This window comes from Heterocephalus glaber, unplaced genomic scaffold (genome assembly GCF_053883595.1).
Source record: "Heterocephalus glaber isolate CG9 unplaced genomic scaffold, H.glaber_assembly_v1.0 deba00000122, whole genome shotgun sequence".
In the NCBI taxonomy this organism is placed as follows: Eukaryota; Metazoa; Chordata; class Mammalia; order Rodentia; family Bathyergidae; genus Heterocephalus; species Heterocephalus glaber.
This window is the reverse complement of record NW_028258138.1, coordinates 49,950,636-49,966,404: the sequence shown is the minus strand read 5'-3', so window position 1 is coordinate 49,966,404 and position 15,769 is coordinate 49,950,636. Positions and strand designations below refer to the sequence as shown.

Genomic DNA, 15,769 nt, shown 5'->3' with positions numbered 1-15,769 from the left:
AAGTTCTAAGACTGTTTTCAGTTATCCATAGAATATTTTCATTAGAATGACCAAGTAACAGTGGTCAGCACCTCAAATTCTAACTAAATTCATATTTTTTACATTATTAAAGGAATTATTTGTGGGGCATGGTGCCATACTCCGGTAATCTAAGCACTCAGAAAACTGAGTCAGGAGGATTAAAAGTTGGAGCTTAGGATAGGCAAATTAGGAATTTAGTGACTGTCTCAAAATAAATTTGTTTTTCAAAGACAAAAACCCTGAGTTCGATCCCCAGTGTCACACACACACACACACACACACACACACACAAATCTTCCACCATCACTTTATTCTCACATACGAAAACTCAGTTTTGATTATTTTTCTTTCCTTGGTACTCATATCCTGTAAGGGTAAGGTTTCATCAGTTCTCTCACAGAAATATAACTTTTGAATGTTTCCTTTTTTTCTGTTTCATTTTTTCCATGGTTCATTTCCTAGTTATATTCTATCTGGAGTACTGTCTTAGTTACTTTTCTTGTTGCTTAGACAAAATATCCAACACCCACAAGATAAAGGAGGAAAGGTTTATTTAGCTCACAGTAGGGATTTAAGTTCATAGTTGACTGGCTCCAAGGCAAGGTGGCATGGCAGAGAGGCATCACAGATGAAAAACAGTCCATGGCAAAGCAGGCAGAAGGCAGCAAGCAGCATGCAAGTAAGCAGTAAGTGACAAGTGACAAGTGACAAGGGACAACTAGCAACCCTCTTCCTGTCCCTTGTATCTTATCAAGGCTACTCACTTTTAAGGAGGATGGCACTCACGCCCAAGGTGGGGCACCCTTAATCCTACCCAGAATTATGCCAAACCAATCAGTGGACTAATTTAGTAATCACTCTTAATCCAAGCATCACACACTCCAGATCCAGCCACTTTTGAAAAGTTCTACCTATGTCCACATGAGGCTTTGGAGAACATTCAGACACAAACCATAACAACTACACTTTGAGATTCCTCCATTTTTTAATAATTCTTCCACTGCCAATAAATCTGTATTTATTCCTCACTGCTCAACTTGATTCACCTGCTGAAGAATCTCCACCAGCTTTCCTCTGTCTAGGAAAATAACCCATGGAGTTGTCAAAGAACCCACCTCAAAGGATATCTGGATCTTAAAGTGAAGTATAATTCTGGTCTACTTTTCTTTCTCTGGACCTTGGTAAAATGTCTTGATTTAAAATCACCCAATGGAATGGGATATAAGATGCAGATTATTCATTTTGAAGTTTAGGTTAGAAAGTGCCAGGCTCAGCTCTCCTGCACTCTGCTTTCCATTCTGCCTTCTTCACTCAAGCACATATGTGTCTGCCTCCCTTCCTATGTTATAAAATCATTCTTGAATTCTGCACAGATCCACTCATCTTTCATCTCACACAGAACACAGCCTTATGTTATACATTAGCATGTCTCAGAAAACATATGAATGAATGAGCAATGAACTGTCAAGAAAAGGCCTGAAATATCATCTAGCCAGTCCATTCATCCCTTGAACCTCCTCCACAATATCTCCTATCCTGAGACCACAGTGAGTATCTCTACTATGAATATTGAAGATGCAAGTGTTGGCTAGGCTTATTTAAGTTCAAAACTGTATAAGTTTCAGGCTTTTTTTGCTGGAAGTATGGAGTACATGTTTTTGATCTGTTGAGAAGGTTCTGTTCTACTTCTAGTCTCCTGATAGCTTTTACCATGAACAGCTGTAGAATTTAGTCCAATACTTTTTCTCCAACTACTGACAGGATCATATGGCTTTTGCCTTTCCTCTGTTAAAATGATGACTTTTGGGGATGGATCTTCCAATGCTGAACCAATACTGCCATCCCTATGATAAAACCACTTTCTACATACTGCCAGATCTGACTTCTAATAGTTTGTTTCGTTAAACAAATTTCTATCTATGTTCATACTTTTCTCTTCTATTATCTTTACCCAGTTTTAGTATTAGCACAATGTTGAGTTCCTAAAATGAGGGGAGACATGTTCCTTCTTTTTTCTGCTTTAAATGTTTGATATAATTTATCAGTTAAAATGTTTATGAGCCTGCTGTTGTCATATAGGTAGGTTTTCAAGCTAGGAATATACTTTCTTTAATAGGTGCTATTCAAATTTTATATTTCCTCCAGAGTTAGTTTCATTAATTTGTCTTCCAAGGTACTTCTTAGAAGTTGTCAAATTTATTTCAAATAATATTTTTTGTGATATCCTTCTATATCCTTTTAAATTCTGTAAAATCTGTGATAATGTATCATAGATCTTGATATTATAATTTTAAAAATGTATAATTGATATTGTGTAATGGGAAGAAAAGGTCTGAAGGAGCAGAGGAAGTGGGAGGGGTAGGGGAAAGGAAAGAAGGGAAAAGAAAAAATATGAGAAAAGGAAACAAATGGAAACAAAGTCTTTCCCAATAGGGAAGGGTAGAGGGGGTGAAGGGAAGGCAGGGGAAGGGGAAAAAATAAGAACCAAGACACTCATGTAATGGTACAAGATCCCAATGATGAATGGAACTCTATTTTATACCTAAAATGTACCAATAAACAATGGGGAAAAAAACTGTATTAGCTTCATGATCTTAAATGGCCATGGCCTTCATGGCCTTATTTAAATCATTTAAGGTTTGTTTTTTTCTCATCTGTGAAATAATAGTAACAATACTAATATCTCATAGGGTTGTCAAAATTAAGTGACATGTCATGTCACATATAAGAGGATTAATATAGTGGCATGCAGTGAGCACTCAATAAATGACACTGTGCTAGTCTTATTGTTTTTGATATTTTCCTTATATTATTTTACATAACACTAAAATGCCTAGGAAATTTTAGGTGGTACTGGGAATTGAACCCAGGGCCTCACAAATGCTGAGCAAACATTCTACCACTAAGCTACATCTACAGCCCTAGAATTTTGTTTTGTTGAATTTAAACCAGCTATCAGCGTATGACATTAAAATGAAGAAAGGAAATCTTGGAAATAGTTGATTAGTTTGAAAATCAAGTGCAAATATAACAAGGACATAAATTTCCCCTAAGGTACTACTTAGAAACAAAAAGGGGTGGGGGAAAAGATAGTTGTGTTACTATCTCATTGCTGAGACACAATATCCAAAATCCACAACTGTAAGGAGGAAAGGAGGTTTATTTTGGCTCACAGTTTGTAGAGGTTTCAATCCATAGTTGATTGTCTTCCAGTCAGGGTGGCATGACAGAGGAAAAACATGGCAGGAAGGAAGCCAAGGATCAAGGGAGGAAGGAGGGAGATATACTCTTACACACCTTGCCTCTGGTCACCCACCACCTTCAACCGGACTTCACCTCCCAACATACATTTAAACTACAATTAGTCTACCAATGAGTATCATACCCCCATGATCCAATCACCTCCCCAAAGCCCCACCTATTAGTGCAGAGGCTTTAAGGGGACATATAGAAATAAACCATAACTTTAGTGCAAAGGGAAAATCATAAAATACTGTAGGAAAAGATATCCACACCTGTCATCTTGTCACTAATTAGACATGAAGGGAGAAGTAATCCCCAGTCCACAGAAATGGAATGAGGTCATAAAAGGAACAGAATTAGTAAAGAAGAGTAGATTTTAAGGTAGTTGTAAAATTCATGGGTATTTTACTATGATAAAGAGTTTAAAGACACCAGATTATAACAAGATTCGGGCATTTTAGGTGGTAAGAAAGTAGATTTTTCTTAAGAAAATATAGAAATATAGTGAAGAGAAGAGTATTTTTGTTTAGGTAGAATGAAAAATGCTTTTAAATTTGGGGACAAGTCTTAAGAAAAGGGTTGGAGAGCTGATGGAATAAGAAAATGGAATATGTGACCAAGAAGTCTGTAAGAAGAGGAGATTTACTTCTTCCCCTGAAATTAGAGAGGGGCAAGGAGAATGAAAAGTAACAAAGACACCTTGAAAAGAAGGGGATGGGGCAGAATTTATATCACTGGTTACAATCTCAGTAAAGCAACATTTGACAAAGCGGTGTGAGGAAGTGATCTTTGATGTGAGCGAGGACAGTAAAAAATATGTGGGGGTGGATGTTTTAAGAAATGCAATCGTTAATCCTATTGAAATACAAGTATTACTGAAGAAAATTATAGAAAGACCAAAAGATAACTAATGTCGTACAGTTAGCTAGGGTAGTTTGTATAAGGACTAAATTTACCCTTTGGTGTAATTTACTGGCGGTTATAACATTAATTCCGTTTACAGGATTTCTATCTCTGTCTCAGGTATTTTATTAGAAAAAAAATGTCAGAAGTGATTCTACAATAAATTTCTATAAACAGACAAGATCTCAAAGATTGCCTAGTGTCCAAAATCCCCTCTGACAAAATTGACTCATAAAAGGGAAAAGATTCCCCTCAGTTTGTTCTACTTGTTTACAATTGACTAATATCCAAGACAGCATACTACCTGCTTTTCTACTACATTTTGAGGAGGTATGGGTTCATTAACTCTATAATAATTGTCAGCATTGAAAGTCTTCTGGAGGTCCAAGCAATCAATAATGTCAGTTGAACCAAACACTACCTTCAACAGCTTCCCACTCCTTAATAACAATATGAGTTACTCTGTTCTTAACAGCCATATCACTGGAATTAGGTTTTCCAGAGGTCTGATTTGATGTCAGTCACTGGCTACTGTCTGTAATTTTAGTTGATTTGTTTCCTCTCTGTGCAATTGAGCCCAAATTTAATCACCCATTGAAAAACGGTGCAACCAACATTTTTGATTCTGAATATCCTCAGAAAAGTAGAATGACTATATGTTATAGTTTATACACAATAAAATAAAAATAAATAAAAACCCTTAAACAGTGGCAAATGTTACACTCTTTACTGTGCTTTCCTTCATTTTATGTTTTTCATCTCTTTTTGCAAAGCACCAGAGTAGAAAAAGAGTCTAATGCAGGCCAAAAAGTACAAGATTAGAAGTGGAAAACAGCACATACCTTGGTTCTTTGACTGATTATCAGACCATGGATACTTTTCAGCCTCTTCCAACATAAATACAATTATAAATAAAGATATACATAAATAAATACATAGAAATGTATTGTATTTTGCTTCAGCTTGTGTTGGTTCCATAGAAACTGCATTTTGGTAAGTAAAGCTTTATGAAATGATATATTGCAAAATATAATTATAGACCTAGAATTAAATTAATATTTTTAGATGATCTAAATATTGGCCATTTAGATAAATTATATTTTAATTTAAAAATGACTCAATGAGAAACTAAACATCCATTCTGTTCATTCCATACATATTTATGAAGCAAACACTGTACACTTGGCTATAAAGCACAGATTATTATCATAGGCCTGTATTTTGTTTCACTTCACTACTTTCAGTATAACTAAATGGTCTTATTTGCTCTTTCCTTTAAAATTTAAAACTTTCCTACCTTATGCAATGATCTACTTAGACAATGTTGGCAAGGGTAACCATGACTGAAGCAAAGGAGAAGGGCTGACCACCCATGTATCTGCCAAAGTTAATACAAAAGAGGGTATTTTTGATGCCTTATGAGTAAAGTAGAAGAAATTTGTGGACTGTATTTTTTAAACATGTGGTTAAGTTTAGGATTTTTAATGAGCACAGAACATTTCTATCCCATTTTATTTATGGGAAGATGATATGAAATGAAGTTGATTAGAAAGGCTCTTTGGTAGTTCTGTTAGCAATTGGACCCTGGATAATACAAGGAATTAAGTCCTCACAAATGTATCTGTACTCAGGATGTATAATTGTGGTAGCCCATTTGGATGGATTTTAGTTTCTCAGTACTTCTTTAAGTCCTGTAAGAATTAGGACAGGGAAAAAAACAACAGAAATTTCATATAGTGTAGTTGTCAAGAAATGCATTTCATAAATCATTGTTGATATTTTGATTTACAAGACACAAAGGATTTGTATTTGTAACACTTGCTTACCAGAAGCAGTTAGTGTTTGGGCTGGAACACCTGCTTTACTCATTCCGCCTTCTGCTAACTTAAAACTGGGGACTAGAGCTCTGAGAGCAGCTTTTACTGGAAAGAAGCAAGTTAATAAATGATTGCAAGCATTTCAGTGTTGTGGAACTAGTATAAAAGTAGACTGAATAAACAAAGAGCAAAATAAGATAGGTAAGAGGAAAGAGAGGGGGGAGAGATCTTTTGCAAATAGGAAAGCGAACAAAAAATCTGAAGAGAGTGGAGAACAAAAAAGCTGGAGAGAGAGAGAGAGAGGGTAAGGGGAGGTAATATGAATTAATATGTATTACGTACATGTGCCAACTCCTCACGATGAAAGTAATCATTACATACTGCAAGCATGTACCGATAAAAATATATACATTTCCTGTCTCTGTACTTGTTAAATTAGAACCCTCTGCTGATTCCTATGGGCATGCAAACCATGCTCAAGCTCCCTCTACTTGGAAGGGCCATAGTTTGGCTTAATATCTTGCTGTTGCTGTCTTAAAATTCTTAATAATTTGTAAACAAGGGGTCCACATTTTTATTTTTCATTGAGGTCCTCAAGTTAAGTTCAGTCCTGGCCCTTGGTTTCCAAGATTTTAGGTAAATGTGTCATTAAGAACTTTTGCTTGGAGAAACTGAAGAACATCAAAATAGTGCTTAGAGGGTGCCCAACAAATTTTTTAGCATGAGTAAATATTTAAATAAAAGCAATTAAATTCAATTTTTGTCCATTGAACTTTAATGGGGTGGGGAGTGGAGGAGTCATACTAAGTTTTTGAGAAAAAATTTAAGATATAAGGAAGAACCTAAACTAATATATCAAATGCCCATTTCCATTACCATATGGGGCAGCTATTATTTTACTTATTTACTTAAAATATTTATTTAAAAATCAAAAACAAGTAATATTTAACTATCTGCTGACATCACCTTCTAAGCCATCTATCTATGTACCTACCTTCTTAGTTGAAGCCAAAGCACTATAAATATTATGGTCTTGCAATATTTATCACTTTGTAATGCTAAGGATAATAATATGGTAACATTTTGTTTTACTATATTTATGATATTAAATTATATTCTTCATTATGTAACTTTTTATTTTCATTTAATATGTTGCTTGTAAAATCTAGTATCTATATAGACATATTTTGGGCTAGTTTGTTTTGTTCTTGTTACTATGGACAGTATGATGCAAGTCTCTTTCATGATCTGCCCCACTTAGTAAGGCTGTTTAAAGTAGAGCCAGGGAGGCATTTCTTCTTGTTTTGGTTCTGCCACTGCTGGTTATAGATGCCACTAGCTGGGTGATGTTGGGCAATTTAAGCAATTGTTCTGAAGCTTAGTTTTTACATTTATAAAGTAGAATTATAATTTCTATGACTTAAGATGTTTTTGTGAAAAAAAGGGATAATATGTATAAGTTCTAGCATGTAGTAAAGATACAAAAATAGTGATAGACATTATTTTACATTGACATATATACTTCTGAGTTGTGAGTCCCTAAGCAAGTATGCATCAGTGATCTCCAATTTGTATTTTAAGTTTTCTCATTGTACTTAGCTTGGTTATTTATTGGTCTTCATACGTTTGTTTAATAAGTATATTACACACTTAACATGTAATCCTGGACACATCTTAGAGTTTCAGGCTCATCTTTTACAAAATTGAACAATATTACTTACTTTAATGCACTTTCCAGGAATAAAAAGACTTAAGCTCATAAAAATTATAAAACTATGTCATTAACTATTTATAAAGTGATACCCGTGTTTTGCTCTATGCATCCTTGGAAACAAATCATTTATGGTTATTAAACTTTGATTTTTTAAATTAATTTTATTTGTACACTTTAGGTATACAATATAATTGTATATATACATTGGATATTGTATACATCATTGGATATTTGCACCTTTACATAATCTCTTTTGGTTCTTATTTTTTTCCCATTCCCCTGTCCTCCTTCAACCCCTCCACACCTCCCTATCTACAAAGAAGTTATTTCCATTTTTTCATTTTCTCATATTAATTCCATTCCCTTCCTTCCTTTCCCCTATCTCAGCCACTTCCATTCCTTTGCCCCTTTTCTTCTTATTTCACATTATCTATTATACCTTTTAGTCCTTATTTACACTTTCAGTTTCTCACACTAGAGAAACTATTCAGTATTTACACATGTGTACTATTTATTTCACTTAAGAGTATCAACACAGTGTGCAACCATTTAGCTATAAATGTCTCTAATTTCTCATTTTTTATGGTGTGAGTAGTACTCCATTTTATTTTTTTAGAAACCTACATTTTCTTTATCCAGTCTCCAGTTGGTGGGCAATTGGGCTGCTTCCAAGTTTTAGCTATCACAAATTTGTGCTGCTATGAACATGAGTGCACATATATCACTGTGGTATGATTCTTTTAATTCTTTAGGGAAGATACCCAGCAGGGAAGTAGCTAGGTCAAATGGGACTTCCAGTCCTAGTACTTTGAGGTATCTCCATACTGATTTCCACAGTGGTTGCACCAGTCAACACTCCCACAGCAGTGGAGCAGGGTTCCTCTTTCCCAACAGCTCCACCAGCATTTGCTATTGGTTGAATTCATGATGGCAGCCATTATCTCTGGAGTGACATGGAATTTCAGCATTGTTTTCATTTGCATCTCTCAAATGACCAGTGATGTTGAACATTTTTTCATGTGTTTATTTGCCATTTCTTCTTCTTTGTCTGAGAAATATCTGTTCATTTCAGATGCCCATTTTTGGATTGGGCCTTTAAATTTGGGAGGTCTGATGTATTTAAGTTCTTTATAGATTCTAGATAGTAGACCTTTGTCTGAGGAAGAGCAGGTGAAAATATTTTCCCATATTGCCGGTTGTCTCTTCATATTGTTGGTGGTTTCTCTTGCTGTACATAAGCTTTTTAATAAGAAGACATCCCACTTGTTGATTTTTTGTGCTAGTTCATGGGCAACTGAGGCTTTGTTCATAAAATCTTTTTCTACACAAATGTCTTCAAGAGTTCTAGCTAACCTCTGTTACAGCTGGTTTTAATATTTAGGTCTTTAATCCATTTTGATTTTAGTTTAGTGTGTGGTGAGAGATATAGGTCTAGTTTTAATCTTTGGCAGGTTGAAACCACATTTGCCCAGCACCATTTATTAAAGAGGCTATCTTTCCTCCAGTGAGGGTGTTTAGCTCCTTTGTCCAAGACGAGGTGGCTGATTTGTGCCTGGAGTTGTTTCTGCATCTTCCAATCTGTTCCACTGGTCCTCAGGTCTGTTTCTTTGCCAGTACCATGCTGTTTTTATCACAGTGGCTTTGTAGTATAGTTTCAAGTTGGGGGGTGTGAAACCCATCATGTCTCTTTTGCCTAGAATTGCTTTTAGTATTCTAGATCTCTTCTTATTCCAAACGAATTTTTGGACTGTTTTTTAAAGGTCCATGAAGTATGTTGCTGAGATTTCAACTGGGATTGCATTAAATCTATATAGAAGACTTGGAATTATGACCATTTTCACTATGTTGATTATTCCTACCTAGGAGCAAGGGATGTCTTTCCATTTTCTCATATTGTCTTCAATCTCTTTTCAAAGAGGAGGTCTTTGATTTCTTCTGTTAGGTTGATTCCTAGGTACTTCAGTTTTTTGGATGCTACCGTGAAAAGAATTGTTTGCCCTATTTCTCTCTCAGTGAATCTGTTATTCATGTAGAGGAAAACTATTGATTTTTGTGTGCTGACCTTGTATCCAGCTGCTTTACTGAATTTACTTATTAAGTCTAGAAGACATTTGGAGGAGTTCTTGGGGTCTTCTATATAGAGTATCATGTCATCTGCAAATAATGACAATTTGATTTCTTTGTTTCCTATCTTTATTCCCTTTATTTCTTTCTCTTGTCTAATTGCTGTGGCTAATGTTTCCAAGACTGTATTGAACAGGAGTGGTGATAGTAGACATCCTTGTCTTGTTCCTGATTTTAGTGTGAAGGATTTCAGTTTTTGACCATTTAGTATGATATTGTCTGTTGGTTTTCCATAGATGGCTTTCTACAGATTGAGGTAGAGACCATCTATTCCAATTTTTTGAAGGATTTTTATCATAAATGAGTGTTGGATTTTTGTCAAATGCTTTTTCTGCATCTATTTAGATGATCATAAGGTTTTTGTCCTTGGTTCTATTAATATAGTGTATTACATTTATTGATGTGTATATGTTGAACGATCCCTGCATCCCTGGGATCAATCTCACTTGGTCAGGGTGTATGATCTTCTTGATGATCTTCTGCATTCTATTTGCCAGTATCTTATTAAGGATTTTTCCATCTATGTTCATTAGTGAGATTGGCCTATAGTTCTATTTTTTGGTTGGGTCTTTATCTGCTTTGGGGATCAAGGTGATGCTTGCTTCCAGGAATGAATTTGGGAATATTGCTTCCCTTTCAATTTCATTGAAGAGTTTAAACAGTAGTGGCAGTAGTTCCTCTCTAAATGTCTTGTAGAATTGAGCAGTGAGGCCATTAGGACCTGGGCTTTTCTTAGTTGGTCAGTTTTTAATTACATTTATAATTTCATTGGTTGATATTGGGTCATTTAGAACTTTTAGGTCTTCTTCATTCATCTTTGCTAATTCATACGTGTCTAGGAATCTGTCCATTTCTTCTGTGTTGTCCATCTTATTGGCATATAGGTTCTGGAAGTAAGCATTGATGATCCTCTGGATTTCTACTGGACCTGTTGTAATTTCACTCTTTTCATTCCTAATTGTGTGGATTTGGGCCTTTTCTTTCCTTTTTCTGATGAGGTTGGCTAGAGGTTTGTCAATTTTGTTTATTCTTTCGAAGAATCCACTCTTGGCTTCATTGATTTTTTGTATCGTTCTCTTAGTCTCCATTGCATTGATTTCTCCTCTGATCTTTATAATTTCCTCCCTTGTGTGAGCTTTGGGTTTATACTGCTTTTATTTTTCTAGAAGCTTGAGGTTCAGCATCAGGTTGTTTAATTGGGGTCGTTCTGCTTTTCTTATATGTGTATTCAGTGCTATGAATTTTCCTCATAAGACTGCTTTCGTTGTGTCCCATAGATTCCAATATGTTGTATTGTCATTGTCATTTAATTGAAGGAACTGTCTAATTTCTTCTTTAATTTCCTCTGTGACCGATTGTTTATTCAGAAGTGTGTTGTTCCATTTCCACATGTTTATGAAATTTTTTGAATTTCTTTTGTTATGGATCTCCAATTTCATTGCACTATGGTCTGATAATATACAGGGGATAACTTCAATTCCTTTGCACTTACTGAAACATTCTATGCACAAGTATGTGGTCTGTTTTGGAGAAAAACCCGTGTGCAGCTGAAAAGAATGTGTATTCTGATTTTGTGGTTGTGGAACATTCTGTAAACATCTGTTAAGTTCATTTGTTCAAGAGTTTCATTGAGTTCTAGTATTTTGTCGCTTGTTTTTTGTCTAGTTGATCTATCTATTTGTTACAGTGGTTTATTGAGGTCCCCTACTGCTGTTATATTAACGCTTATTTGATTTTTCATGTCTGTTAATATTTGTTTTATATAATTGGGGACACTTGTTTCTGGTGAATATATGTTTATGATTGTCATCTCTTCCTCTTGGATTATTCCCTTTACAATGATGTAGTGTCCTTCTTTACCTCTCTTAATCAATGTTGCTTTGAAATCCACTTGATCTGCAAAGAGAATAGCTACTTGTGCTTTTTTTCTGGTTCCCCTCACATGGAGTATTGTTTTCCACCCTTTAACTTTCAGTCTATGAGTTTGTTTTTAAATTAAGTGTGTTTCTTGTATGCAGCATATTGTTGGATCTTGCTTCTGCCAGCCTGTTTCTTTTGTTTGTTGAATTGAGACCATTAATATTGATTGTCATAACTGATAAGTTCTGACCTATCATTGTCATGTCTTTTTCTTTTTTTGGATTCTCACCCTTTGAGTTTAATTTTTTGTCGTACCTAGTGGATTCATTCTGCTGGGCTTCCTGGGGTTGTGATCCTTGTGGTCTTTTCCTAGGATATTGTTTAAAATATTTTGGAGTGCTGGTTTGGTATTCCTGAAGTTCCTAAGGTGCTTTTTGTCATGAAAGTATCTTATTTCTCCATCGATTTTGAAAGATAGTCTTGCAGGGTACATCAGTCTAGGAGGTTGGAGGTTGTTTTCCTTTAGGGCTTGAAATACATCACTCCAAGCTCTTCTTGCCTTGAGGGTTTCCATTGAGAAGTTTGCTGTGATTCTGCTGGGTTTTCCTTTGTATGTGATTTGTTTCTTTTCTCTAACTGCATGTAGAACTTTGTTCTTCTGTTGGGTTTCTGGAGTCTTAACTATTATATGCCTGTGTGCAGAATTTGTTTTGATCAAGGCCAGTTGGAATCCTACATGCCTCACTTATCTGTATGTCAAGTTCTTTTCCCCTGCTTGGGAAGTTTTCTGCCATCACTTCTGTGAACAGTTTTTTTAATTTCATGTGCATTCTCTCCTGTTTCTTCATTGACTCTGATCATTCTTATGTTATTCTTCTTTGCATTGTCTAGCAGCTGCTGGATTGATTTCTTATGGTCCCTTACTATTTTAAAGAAATTTTTCTTTTCTTGTTCACTAATTGCAATCTTATCTTTTATATCTGAAATTGTGTCCTCACATTGGCTCATTCTGCTGCGTAGACTTTCAATGGAGTTTTTAATTTGCTAGATATCTGTTTGCATCTGTTTTATGGATTGCATTTGTTTCCTATGTTGGGATTCCATCATGTTCCTCAGCTCCTCTGTTTTTTTAATCTGTGTCTTCTCTCAATTTATTGATCATGTCTTGCAGTATGGGCACAATCTCTGCTTTTACGTGAGAAATTATTTCTGATTTCATTTTTCCCAGATCCTCTTTTGTTGCCAGTTCAGGGAGTCCAGGTGGTTGAGTATCAGATTGTTCCATCTCATTTCCCTTTGGGGTTGCTTTAGGTGATGTGAAAGTCTGCTTTTGAGACTTCTTTACATCTCATATGTCCTCTCATTTCAATGGGGGTCGGAGGGAGGGATGTGTGCTGGTGGTGCCTGTGCAGCTCACCTCCTAGGTGCTGGGAGTGGTGGTATGGCAGCCCGGAAGGTTCACCCCCTCTGTGCTAGGGGCAGCTCTGCTCCTCTGCACTGGGGTGGGGCTTGGTATAGTGCACCGGAAAGTTCACCTCCTCTGTGCTGTGGACAGCTCTGCTCCTCTGTGCTCTAAACTTCGACTTTTGTCAACTAGCAAATAATGAACTGAGAACTGTGGAATTCTGTCAGACTGTAAGTAACTGTGCTGCTGCATGCTCCCCCAGCTTACAATTTGAAATTAAAATCTTATGCACATATTGAGCTATTTTTCATGTTCTATGCAGATTACAAAAACTCTGAATAGTCCAATATGAAATTTAGTCTTCTGACTAGATTGAATTCTAGATTGAATTGAAAAAGATAGATTGAATAGATAGATAGATTGAATTGAAAAAATTTGAAAGTATGTTATAAATCTCCCTGTGATTGTAAAGCATTATATTTTGATTATTCAACAGATTTTACACAATTCGCTATAGAGAAAAGGATAAAGAAAAGAAATGGATTTTTCAACTCTGTCCAGCCACTGAAACAATTGTAGAAAATCTAAAGCCCAACACAGTTTATGAATTTGGAGTGAAAGACAATGTAGAAGGTGGAATTTGGAGTAAGATTTTCAATCACAAGACTATTATTGGAAGTAAGTATCTGGAACTGTTTGTTTCAATAAGCTTTTATGATTTTGTCTTTTTTCTAACCATCTAAAGTTTAACTATTTTATTAGTTGTGTAATGTGAAGTGAGTTAGTTTCTACGTTGTAGTATTTAAGGAAATATAAAAAGAATAGAATTTATTATTATTTTAGAATTTTTAGATAATTTTAAATAAGTGATAAACTAATATTTGACGTTTCTAATGATGTCAGTGGCAATTGTAGGGTTTAAAATAAAACTTTGACCTATGAGTACAACTGATCCAAAAAAGCCTAAAGTGTATGTAGTAATGTTCAGAATGGAAAGGTAGACCAGCAGAAGTGGGCATAAAAAGTCAGTAAGGGACTTTCTTCTAGTTACCTTTCACTCAGACTTCATTGAAATCAATATTTGAAAGCATAGTAACTGAAATAACATGCCAAGATTAGAGATAGCATGAGGTATAGTCTTCACTACAGTAATTGGCTAGAATTGAGTTAGGAGCATTAAGAAAGAAATAATGACACTTTTTGTTGTTTTGACAGGTAAAAACAAAGTAAATGGGAAAATCCAAAGTACGTATGACCAAGTCCACACAGTGGTATGTACCAGTTTATTTTCAAGGATGCATTTTTAAAATTATATTTTCATTCTATTTCTAGTGAAATATGAAATACTACCATTAAGAAGTACTGAAACTGTATTAATTGACTAGCAGTGAAGTGTTGGATAAAGTACTTAGTGATTTAGAAATTATTTTTTGAAAACAGGTTGAATTATGATTTCAAATCACCTTTAATTTATTTAAAACTCTAAATTTCTGATATTCAATATAGTTATTCTTGTATTTGAATATTCTGGGTATTTTTAAGTGATGCTTCTTTTGTCCTGTGGAATATTTTTTAATATAACAATTCAGGGGCAAATTGATGTGGACATGTTCTAGGTACACTGCTAAAGTTCAAATCTTTCCTATTTTCCATCACTTCCTACTTAAAAGAACCAACATTTTCAAAATGATTGGGGTTGGTTTTGAAAGATGTTCAGCCTCTATTCAATTCCATAGATGTTTTTGTGTTTTATGAGTCAGACATTCCTTCCTCTCCCTTCCCATTTAGACACTCTATTCTGTCTTGCTTAAGCAAATAGTTTTCATCAGTGAAATGTTTGTATTTCAAATCACATATTCAGTAATAAAGTAAAATGTATTATATAACTAAACAGGTAGAGAAGCACTTTTATTAGAAGAGGAGAAATTGGTGCTGGCTTTTGTTCCTATATATTGGAAAGATCCAACCTAGGAAATATCCTACAGTCAAGAGAACATGCAAAGAGTCTTCCTGGGTACAAGTTTGTTCACTTCAGTGTGTGCATGATGAGTATAGATAGTTATCTTTTTATAACTAATTAAATAATTCACATAATAACCCTATTTATCATGTAGCCCATCTGAAAAAAATGTTACCATATATATTTTTTTAAAGGAGTAGGAGTTTTTTTGTGGGGTTTTTTGGTATTTTGGTTGTGCTGGGGATTGAACCTAGGGCCTGGAACATCCTAAATGTCCTTGGCTATATCCCCACCACAGAAAGATTCTCTTCAATGAAGAAAATTGTCTTAATAAAGTAGAAGTGATTGAGAATTGATTCTGATAGAGTAAATTGTTTGTAAGGCTATGGTTTTAATTGGCAAAACAATGTGTTCATTGTAAAATTATTATTAAATAATAATTATAGGTATTAGATTATTATGATTGTCAGGAAACTATTTTGATGAATTTAAAATTTTAGTACAAGAAAGGAAATTTCAGCTAAATTCTCAGGCATGGGTATTTTTCCATTTTTTTTTAGGTGCTACTGTTTTCCTGAATATCTAATATTTAAAGTTTAGAATGTAAAAATGGGAAAGAAAGCATTAGCAAGACTACATATAATAAATATGTAAAAACTAGTATAAAATAATCTATAACAGATTGTTAAAACCTTTTTAGTTTTTAAAAATTAATAATTAAT

At 34.7% G+C, this 15,769-nt stretch overlaps 1 protein-coding gene across 37 annotated transcripts in view; it reads left to right on the top strand.

Annotated features, from left to right (window-relative positions):
* Abi3bp (ABI family member 3 binding protein) overlaps positions 1–15,769 on the top strand; it is a 283,774-nt gene that overhangs the window by 114,860 nt on the left and 153,145 nt on the right. For all 37 annotated transcript variants that reach the window (XM_087214414.1, XM_021238886.2, XM_021238873.2 and 34 more), the window contains exons 5-6: positions 13,584–13,765; positions 14,303–14,358. In XM_087214414.1, coding sequence (XP_087070540.1) covers positions 13,584–13,765; positions 14,303–14,358 — 238 coding nt within the window. The remainder of the gene's footprint in view (positions 1–13,583; positions 13,766–14,302; positions 14,359–15,769) is intronic.